Source organism: Bombina bombina, chromosome 2 (assembly GCF_027579735.1).
Source record: "Bombina bombina isolate aBomBom1 chromosome 2, aBomBom1.pri, whole genome shotgun sequence".
NCBI classification, from domain to species: Eukaryota; Metazoa; Chordata; class Amphibia; order Anura; family Bombinatoridae; genus Bombina; species Bombina bombina.
The window spans coordinates 697,485,266-697,496,021 of record NC_069500.1 but is presented as its reverse complement, the minus strand read 5'-3'; the positions used below and the strand labels follow the sequence as shown (position 1 = coordinate 697,496,021).

Here is a 10,756-nt window from a genome sequence, read left to right as displayed (position 1 = left end):
ACTCGTAATCTAGATATATATATATATATATATATATATATATATGGCACAAGATGTAGCATTTTATATGGCTGTCTAACACAACAATACAAAAAATATTTATACCATTTTAAGTAGCAGTATAGCTTCCTAGACAGAATGGTATTGCAAACCATAAAAAGCGCAATTCTGACAACTTTGAGTTTCATCATTTGCAGTAATTTTTGATAATCAGTGACATCACAGTAAGAGACGTCATAGGAAGAGATGTCACATGAAGTAAAGCAATATGCAAAAATAGACTTTTTAAATGATAAAGAATTAAAAGAATTCCTTTACAAGAATTTGTTTTTAGTGTTTTATCTTCTGGTAGGTGGCAGTTTAAATATTTATCACTCAGAGAAGGTGCAGCAAGGAGTCTCTGTCTAGATCTGCTCTGAGTGATCAAGCAGTACTTGCTGCAAACACAGCCTCACCGGTAGCTCCTCCCCAGTTAACTTGTGTCACACATGCATCAGCTCAGTTGCAGTCCTCCAAATCTCCTGGAGGGAACATTTCTATGGACCAAAAAGTCCAGGGACATACAACAAATCCAGGGACTGTCCCGGGAAATTATGGACTGGTGACAACTATGATAAAGCTAAGTAATCAGTGTGTTGTACAAGACATTATGAGCCAGATTATAAGTGGATCACTCCCACTTGAGCGTTAATTGCTCTAGAAGTAAGCTTCTTGCACACATCCGGTTGCACTTATATTATATATATATATTTGTAATAAAAATTATTCAACCCCCATTGCAAATCAGGTTTATTGTCAAAATTTACAGACTTTCAGCTGTGTGCAATGAACAAATCAAACTAAAGCAATTGAAATAGCTAAACACAATAGGGCTGATTTACTATGCCTCGAATGGGGCCAACTCGTACTGTTTCTGCAGCTCCTTAACTGGATCCGCCGCCTCCGAGCGGCGTACAGCAATCAACCCGATCGAATACGATCGGGTTGATTGACAACCTCTGGATTGACTGCGAATCTGCAGGGGGCGGCATTGCACAAGCAGTTCACTAGAACTGCTTGTGCAATGCTGAATGCCGACTGCGTATGCTGTCCACATTCAGCGATGTCTGTTAGACATGATACGCTACAGGGTATCATGTCGGACAGACAATGTTAAATCAGCGCCAATGAATGCTGTTTCCCCAAATTCAACTGAAAATGAAATTTTTTATGAATTCTGCAGTCTCAAAATTATTCATATTAAGTGCCATTGCATTGTATTTTTAATATGCCAAGACAAAGAAGTAAACTAGTGCATTCTTTTGTTCATTTACAAATTATCTGAATTACTAAACTTTGATTTGAATGTCCTTGCCAATTTAAACTTATATTTCAATTTATATTTTATAACCACAAAAAAAAGTTAAATATTATGCAGTTATCTTTCAAAAAGAATCTAGATGCTAAAAAAAATTGAGTTGCAGATTAAGCTGAAAAAAGCAGCAATTACTACAATAATCTATGATGCTGTACAACATAATACTTTCAACATAAATGTAATGTTTATTCTATTACACATAAATTGTGTTTAAAATGTTAACATTGATTTGCAATAATTAATTACACATGGGCTTCTATTCACTGTGTAAACAGAAATCTTGTAGGAAAATTACAAACATTTCACAAAATAAATCCTCTTTCTGTTTGCAATTTTGCACCGTTGCTTCTGTTAAGCATAAAACATCTCTGCCTCATTCTTTCACATGCCTGGGTTTCCATGGAGAAGGATTAGTAATTTGTAGTTTCTCCTTATGTATCAGCATGGTTTAAAAACCCTTTACATTCCCATAGCTTCTTATAATGTGTGTGAGCTTGCTAGCTAGCTAGATAGATGATAGATAGAAAGATGATAGATAGACAGACAGAAAGATAGATATATAGATGATAGATAGATAATAGATAAATAAATAGGCATATGATAGATATATAGACATATAGATAGATAAAGAAAGAAATATGATAGATAGATAGATAGATGATAGATAGATAGTAGATAGATAGATCGATAGATAGATAATAGATAAATAAATAGGCATATGATAGATATATAGACATATAGATAGATATAGATATAGATAGATAGATAGATAGATGTGTTCATGTTATACGTTTTATTCTTATTCAACAACAACTAAACCATATCAAAACCATGAAGGGGCTCATGCATAGCTGCTAATTAAAAATTTGCATAAAGGAGCTCATTATATTGACTCTTAAAAGTGCATTAGAACCTAAACCAAGACAACAATTAGTCCTTCCATTGCTGAAGAATATATGGTTTTCATGTTTTTTACATTTTAGAATAGAATTTAAACAAGCATAATATAATATATCTGAGATTCTATTTGTCTTAAAGAGACACAAAACCAAATTTTTTTTATAATTCAGATAGAGCATACAGTTTTAAACAACTTCCCAATTTACGTCTATTATGTATTAGTATATTATTTGGTATCATTTGTTGAAAGAGCAGTAATGCACTACTGGGAGCTAACTAAACACATCCAGTCAGCCAATGACAAGATGCATATATGTAAAGCCACCAATCAGCAGCTTGCTCCCAGTAGTGCATTGCTGCTCTTTTACCAAAGGATACCAAAAGAAAGAAGCAAATTAGATAAAAGAAGTAAATAAATATTCAGGGTTGTATGTCCCTTTAAATAGGGTGGACCATAACCTTGTGAACATTGGAGAATATAGTGAAAATGGACAAAGACTCTAAAGAACATACCACAAACACTGAAATGAAAGAAAACAAAAATAAAAGGGAGGATGTCGTTAAGGTTGTGTTGAATAAACCAAGAAGATAGTGGAAGTTTTAAAAATCCTGGTTAAAGTGTAGCTGTTTTGATTTTTTTCTTAAAGGGCCAGTAAAGTCAAACTTAAATGATTATTCAGATAGAGCAGTGTTTCTCAACTCCAGTCCTCAAGTAACCCTAACCTGACAGTCTACTCCAAATGTTTTATTGTTTATAAAGTCAGATAATCCTTTTATTACCCATTCCCCAGTTTTGCATAACAAACACTGTTATATTAATACACCTTTTACCTCTGTTATGTATATGGCACAAGTGAACTCGCACTGTCTAGCTGTAAAAACTTTCAAAATGCACTGAGATAAGAGGCGGCCTTCAAGGTCTTAGAAATTAGCATATAAGTCTACCTAGGTTTAGCTTTCAACAAAGAATACCAATAGAACAAAGTATATTTGATGATATAAAGGTAAATTGGAAAGTTGTTTGAAATTGCATGCCCTATCTGAATCATGAAATCTTAATTTTCACTTGACTGTCCCTTTAAATTTAATTTTGATTTAACTGTCCCTTTAATAATTTGATGCTTGGCAGCAAGCGTGGGTGATTAAAATACAGTTTGGTTTCTGTCTTTTTCCTTTAAAAAGTAAGTTAGGTTTGATGGGTACTATAGATAATACAGAGAAAAAAAAATATGCAGAGCAGATATAAATAATGAACATACCAGATACCGGTGTCATGTTGGATCACAGATTTACTCAGATATGTAAATTAGATTACTAATTTACAGTTAGCATGTAGGTTTAACATACTTATAATGCATAGCTCATGGTACTGTCGCATAAGTAAGAAATATGTTATTTACAGATCTAAAACAGATTAGGACATTTTAAAACATTCTCTCCTTGTTACATTATATTCTATAAGATGTCTGTATAAAGAATTTGAGTAAAACAACAAAATGAAACATTCAGTGTAACTTGCAAATTGTTATATAAGCATAAAGATTTACTACAGGACCTCATGAAAGATTGAGTATGTAAATGGTTTAAATTGGAATACATTATCATAAGAATACATTCAAACAAGTGTAACTTTAAAAAACAAACACAACTTTTATCAAAATTCTAAACCAGTGTACAAATAACAGTATGTAAATCCCATGATAAGGTTACACAATAAAATAAATAAAATGATAAAACTCATTCACTGCCCTTCTTCCCTTACTAAATTACTCACAAAATCATCAAATAAATATCAGAAAGCGATTGAGCACAATCCTTTAGAAAAGATTATTAAACAATTTGTCTACAAAAATCCCTATAGATTTCAATAGTGAATTTTGTAGAAAAATAACTTGATAAACTTTTCTAAAGGATTGTTATTGTCTTCTTTTTTAAATTATGGGGTCAATCAGCTCAACAACAAAACAGTCCGTCCATCAACAATCTCCAGATGTACCTCAGGAAAAGTCGCAACTTGAAGAACCTTTGTTTTCTGGTTGCCTGTTTATTGTAAATAAAGGTCTTAAAAAGTAAACATAAATATTCTGGGCTAGATTTCAAGTAGAGTTCAAAAATATTAGCGCTGTTGAGCGCTAACTCTGCTCAAGTTAATTCAATAGCGCTCCTATTCTTGCGCTCGAATTGCAAGTTGAAATATTCAGGTGCACTACATTTTTTTGACTATTATGACCCTTTAAAGAGCTGTAGTTCATCTTGCTTTAAAGGAATATAAAACAAGTTGGGATCGAGACAAAATATAATATGTACTTGAATTACTTTACCTGCAAATTTTTACAGCAGTGCCTCGCCATTAACCTTTTTTTTTTAGTTTCTGAATTGTAAAGCTCTAACTCCCCACACATTTCCTTCTATGGCTATATGTATTGTTGTTTTGGTAGAATGCAAAAGTGCATAGGGATTATCTGCTGGAGCATGCCTAGAATGTGTGAACTCAGTTGAGATACAATGCCTGTGTCTAAGTACTGATAAGGGGGGTGGAGTTGGCTGCTCCAGGCAGCATAGCTATGTAATTCATTTTGCTTATTTTTGAAAATTATTTTTAAACTATTTTTTATTAATTGGCCCTTTTAGGATATGCACAGATCTCAAACCTGTTTTATGTCCCTTTAATTAAAGTGATTGTAAATGTTGTGCTATTTTGAATTACAGGCGTATTCCTTATGTCTGAAGCACCTAAATTGCTTTTTTTTGTTTTTTGTTTTTAAAGGTATGATTATAAATTTCGATTTTAAATACTAAGCGTTATCGTTGCTAGATCCGCCCCCGGCATTACTTTCTGGTCTGTTCATAATCCGAGTAGAGAGTGGATCCACTTGCTCTCTACGTCATCATATGGGCATCTGAGACTTCACGGTTTGCTTTGCGCATGCATTGAATTCAACATGTACCATATACAATGAATGAAATATTGCGCATGCGCACCGCTACATGTTATAAAACTATCAGTCTGCAATCTAACATGTAGCGCATGTGCTTTTCAAACGAGGTGGTGTGTTAGGTTTTTTTACAGTCGCTAACTGGCCTGGATTTTGATTGTACGTTCAAAAAACGTGACTTTCCAAAGCAATGTCGGCTAATCTACGGGTGGAGGAACGGAGGGTAAATTAAAGTATTATAATACTAAATATTTGAAAAAACAGAAAGTTTTAATAGATTTCATGACTGAAAGTCCATTTCAATTTGTCTTTACTATAAGACTACATGTTTGACACTGTCATCGTTTACCATCACTTTAAGTAATAGAGAACACTCTAACACTTTACTTATTCATTTCCAATGTCGCCCCGTCATACGCCAATATTTTTATGAGCAACTGTGAGGAGCACTTTGTGTATAATCACAGATTGTTTGTACTCTATGGTGCCTCCTGGTGGAGGTACATAGATGATATTTTTGGCGTTTGGTTGGGTGACATTGAAAGCCTTATGGCATTTGTGGATGACCTCAACAATTCTGTATTAGGCCTAAAATTAACTCTAACCACAAGTGAGACTTCTTATTGAGGTATGATAGCCACCACTCACAAAATGTGTTCAATGCTCTACCTAAGAGCCAATTTGTAAGAGTAAAAATAATTGTCTTGGATTCATCCCAATGTGAAAAAAGAATAGAAGAAATGACCAAAAAAAAATTAAAGTAAGGGGTTGTCCACATCATTTGGTTGAACAGCAAAAGAAAGAGGTAATATCAGATAATACAATACATAAAACAAAAAAGTCAACAACAAACAAACTGACAAATTAATTTTTGTAACTAAATCTAATGAGTTGATCAGCAAAGTAAATAAAATACTTAAAAAACATTGGCACGTTTTGCAGGATTTCAATCCATCTATAAATTCATTTAATAATTTGCCTATGCCTGCTTATAGAAGAAATAAAACTTTGAAGGATTGTCTGGTTTGTGCAGATATAGGCAGCAAAAAAACAAACAAACAATTGGATCCAGTAAAACCGGTGGCTTTCCTTGTTTAAGTTGCAGTAACTGCAATTCTATAATCAAGGGTAGTTACTTTTACCATCCCCTGAAGAGTACTAAATACAAAATAAATCAATTTCTAACATGGAGAACAAGCTACATCATATATATGATTAAGTGTCCATGTGGTCTTAATTATGTTGGAGAGTCCACAAGAGAGGCCTGTGAGCACATAACACACCACAAATCAAATATAAGATGCACCGGTTTCTTCACATTTTCATGTAGTGGGCCATAGCATTAGCCAATTGCACTTTCAAATCATTGTAAAGGTAGAAATTCCAAGAAGAGGTGGTGATCAAGAAAATTTATAAAAAATTAGAGAAATGTATTGGATTCATAAGCTGCAGACTCTTACACCTAGAGGTTTCAATAAGGACTTTGATTGGTCCCTGTTTAGGAAATAAATACACTTACTACATACAATCTGTGAGATATATTCACTGTATATTTTGCCTTCTCTTATTTAATCATTGATTCTGATGTTAATTAATAGCGCTCTCATATGTTTTTATTGGTTGTATAAATTTTAGCTATAATTTATTTTTGTTTTTAATACATAACCCACTTTATGGTACTATATCTTTAAGAGAATAAAATGCATTATGTGTCAATGTTATTTTACATTGTAACCACTAGGAGGTAGTTACCATACAGGATGTGGGTGTGTCTTGTTACTTAGACTCAGGTATAAAGGTAGCCATTATGTATATACCTGTAGACAAGACTAAGGGGCCTATCTATCAAGCTCCGAAAGGAGCTTGATGCCCCGTGTTTCTGGTGAGTCTTCAGACTCGCCAGAAACAGCAGTTATGAAGCAGCAGTCACAAATAGTACGATCGGGTTGATTTACACCCCCCTGCTGGCGGCCGATTGGCCACGAGTCTGCAGGGGTGGCGTTGCACCAGCAGCTCTTGTGAGCTGCTGGTGCAATGCTGAATACGGAGAGCTTATAGCTCTCCGTATTTAGCGAGGTCTGGCGGACCTGATCCGTACTGTTGGATCAGGTCCGCCAGACTTTGATAATTAGGGGCCTAAGGACCTGTGAGAGGTCTGAAACGTTGTTTGTTTTTTTCTCTGAGGACCATGAAGCAATAAAGGTCTGTTTTACTGCAATTTCTTCACATTGTGAACATTTCTTCACATATTATACTGAGGGGTTGGCTGACCATTTGATCCGTGCCCTGTGTTTGCTGCTGTACCCTGCTTGTACTTTATTTTTTTCAGAATTGGATACAAAATGTGTCTAAACTCGGAAACAGGAAAAGTATTATTCCTGTTCATAAAATGTTTATATTTGCTAATTTGCTTCTTCTGATTTTAATCAGAAAGACAGTTAATAAAAGTAAAATAATTTTTAGTGGCAAACTGTCATTATGGTAAGGCTTTAACAAATGACTATTTTACAACCACAGAAACCTGGAAATTGACTAAATATATTACTTTCTTCCTTTACAGGCATTTGTGGTGTCAGAAAGCAGTACGAAATGGCTTTAGAAAATAACACCCATCGTAGTTTCTCAATTATTCCATGCTTCATCTTTGTGGAGGTAAGTAAATTGCTTGGGCTTTTAATAGCTGCAGTGTTGCTATGGTGACAAGTACTGCTCAGTAAACAACTCATGCTGAAATTCATATTCAGATGTTGTGTGATGAATTTCATTGATTTTTCATCGTATCAGCATGAAAAGTCTAATACTTACTGTGACTGAGGAAGCATAATTTATGCAATATTTTGTTATAAATCTTGATCTATAGTGGGAATAAAAGGTGCCTCTGTAAAAATACTTCCCTAGCTTTCAGAACACTATCAAATATTCATATGCAAATAAATGTACAAATATAGACACAATCTTATCCATTAACACATTATTAGCACGGCCATAGCAGCATATACACACAAGCATGTACGCAGACACACACATACACACCTTTATTGCCAAATGCACATACACATCTATGTACACATACATTAACTGAGCAATAGTTAAACACACATCTTTAGCCATATGCTTTAACACATTGAGCCAGAAGATCTAAACCTCTTCACTCTGGCGAGATGATCTAATGTCTCGTCAGTACCACAAGGTCCTTCAAAGATTTTTAAAAAGGCACATTTTTTCCTGGGAGTTGTTTATCTCTATGCAGAGTTCTGGATGTAAAGGAGAGATACCTACATTGTAAAATAATGCTTACAAACCCCCCCAAAGATTTGGCGTGATTTATCTCCATGCCTTCGAGTTTTTGATCATAAGACTCATTATCTGTTCTTTACACACATTTATATACACACTCATGAAGGCATTTGTCCCTACAAGGGAGGAGAGATCAGAGGACGGAGCAGGCTTTGAGAGACTAGAATCAGATATGGTAGAAAAGCACTTTAAGAAAGAGCTCTCGAACTTATCAGAGGGGATAAAAACTGGATGAGTAGACAGGATCTAGTGAAGGCAGTGCTGGGATAAGAGCCAGCTGGTAGGGGACAACAATATCAAGTTGAGACAATCATGTCATTAAAAATATGTCAATATAAATGTAATTCAGGTGCACACAGAATTCTCTTGAACAGACCAAAGGGGAACCTACCACTGTTCCCATAGGCTAATCAAACTTTTTGTACTTTTTGCATTGGAATTGCTGAGAATATTTAGGATAAGTGTGTTTTGAGACCAATACATTTTTGTTTATACCTTGCTGAAAAGTTACCATAATTCCTATTTCAACTGTCCTTTTGCTTTCACATGAAGTCTAGTACTGTCTTCCATTATCTTAAACTGTTTATTTAATTCAGTTGAAATAAAATAGCATAAATAGTGGAATTATGTATTTCACCTCAAATAGAAAGAAACAAAGTAAAATCTCAGAATATATTTCTGGACTGCCTACAAAATGTTACATAATGTGCCACAGTTGGTCACCAATTAGTCATGCTCAGCAGCATTTATTAAACATCAGTGCAATATTTGATTTCCGGAATTCTTTGGAGTAATTACAAACAAAAATAAAGTGCAACAAAAAAAAAAAGATCACCTACTGAATATGTATTTGACAAACAGTTAATATAATCATAGAACTTTGGGAAGAAAAATATTTAATTTTGATTTAGAAATTTTCCATTACACTAATTCCAGCATTTATCAAAAAAGAATAACAGTCGGCCAGATTACGAGTTTTGCGTTATGAGCGGCTCGGTAATAACTTGCAAGTTATTTCCACCGCTCACCTTTAATAGCGCTGCTATTACAGGTTTGCAAAAACCCGGCGTTAGCGGGCAATATGGCAGCGTTGAGCTACATACCGAACACAAATACCAGCGCTGCTTTGAGCTGGTTTTACGTGCTCGTGCATGATTTCCCCATAGACAATGGGGAAAGCAGGCTTAAAAAAAGCCTAACACCTGCAATAAAGGAGCGTAAAGCTCCGTAACGCAGCAACATTGATTCCTATGGGTAAAGAAAATGTTATGTTTAAACCTAACACCCTAACATAAACCCTGAGTCTAAACACCCCTAATCTGCTGCCCCTGACATCGCCGACACCTACATTACACTTATTAACCCCTAATCTGCCGCCCCAGACATCGCTGCTACCTACATTATAATCATAAACCCCTAAACTGCTGCCCCCAATGTCGTCGCCACCTACATACATTTATTAACCCCTAATCTGCCGCCCCCAATGTCGCCGCCGCCACTATACTAATGTTATTAATCCCTAAACCTCTGGCCTTTCACATCACTAACACTAAATAGATATATTAACCCCTAAACCTAACCCTAAGTCTAACCCTAACCCTACCACCCCTAACTTTAATATAATTAAAATAAATCTAAATAAAAATTACTATTATTACCTAAATAATTCCTATTTAAAACTGAATACTTACCTATAAAATAAACCCTAAGCTAGCTACAATATATCCAATAGTTACATTGTAGCTATCTTAGGTTTAATTTTTATTTCACAGCTAAGTTTGTATTTATTTTAACTAGGTAGACTAGTTAGTAAATAGTTATTAACTATTTACTAACTATCTAGTTACAATAAATACAAATTTACCTGTAAAATAAAACCTAACCTAAGTTACACTAACACATAACATTACACTAAAATTAATAAATTACTTTAATTAAATACAATTAACTAAATTACAAAAAAATAAAGACTAAAATTACACAAAATAAAAAAGAAATTATCAAATATTTAAACTAATTACACCTAATCTAATAGCTCTATCAAAATAAAAAAGCCCCCCCCCAAAATAAAAAAACCCTAGCCTACACTAAACTGCCAATGGCCCTTAAAAGGGCCTTTTGTGGGGCATTGCCCCAAAGAAATCAGCTCTTTTACCTGTAAAAAAAAATACAAACAACCCCCAACAGTAAAACCCACCACCCACACCCCCAAAAAAAAAACTACCAAAAAACCTAAGCTCCCCATTGCCCTGAAAAGGGCATTTGG

The 10,756-nt window shown here is 34.5% G+C and overlaps 1 protein-coding gene across 1 annotated transcript in view; it reads left to right on the top strand.

Moving 5' to 3' along the window:
* Positions 1-7,782: 7,782 nt before the first annotated feature.
* Positions 7,783-10,756, top strand: part of PLPPR1 (phospholipid phosphatase related 1) — a 219,640-nt gene continuing 216,666 nt past the window's right edge. The window contains exon 1 of the mRNA XM_053700630.1: positions 7,783-7,845. Coding sequence (XP_053556605.1) covers positions 7,783-7,845 — 63 coding nt within the window. The remainder of the gene's footprint in view (positions 7,846-10,756) is intronic.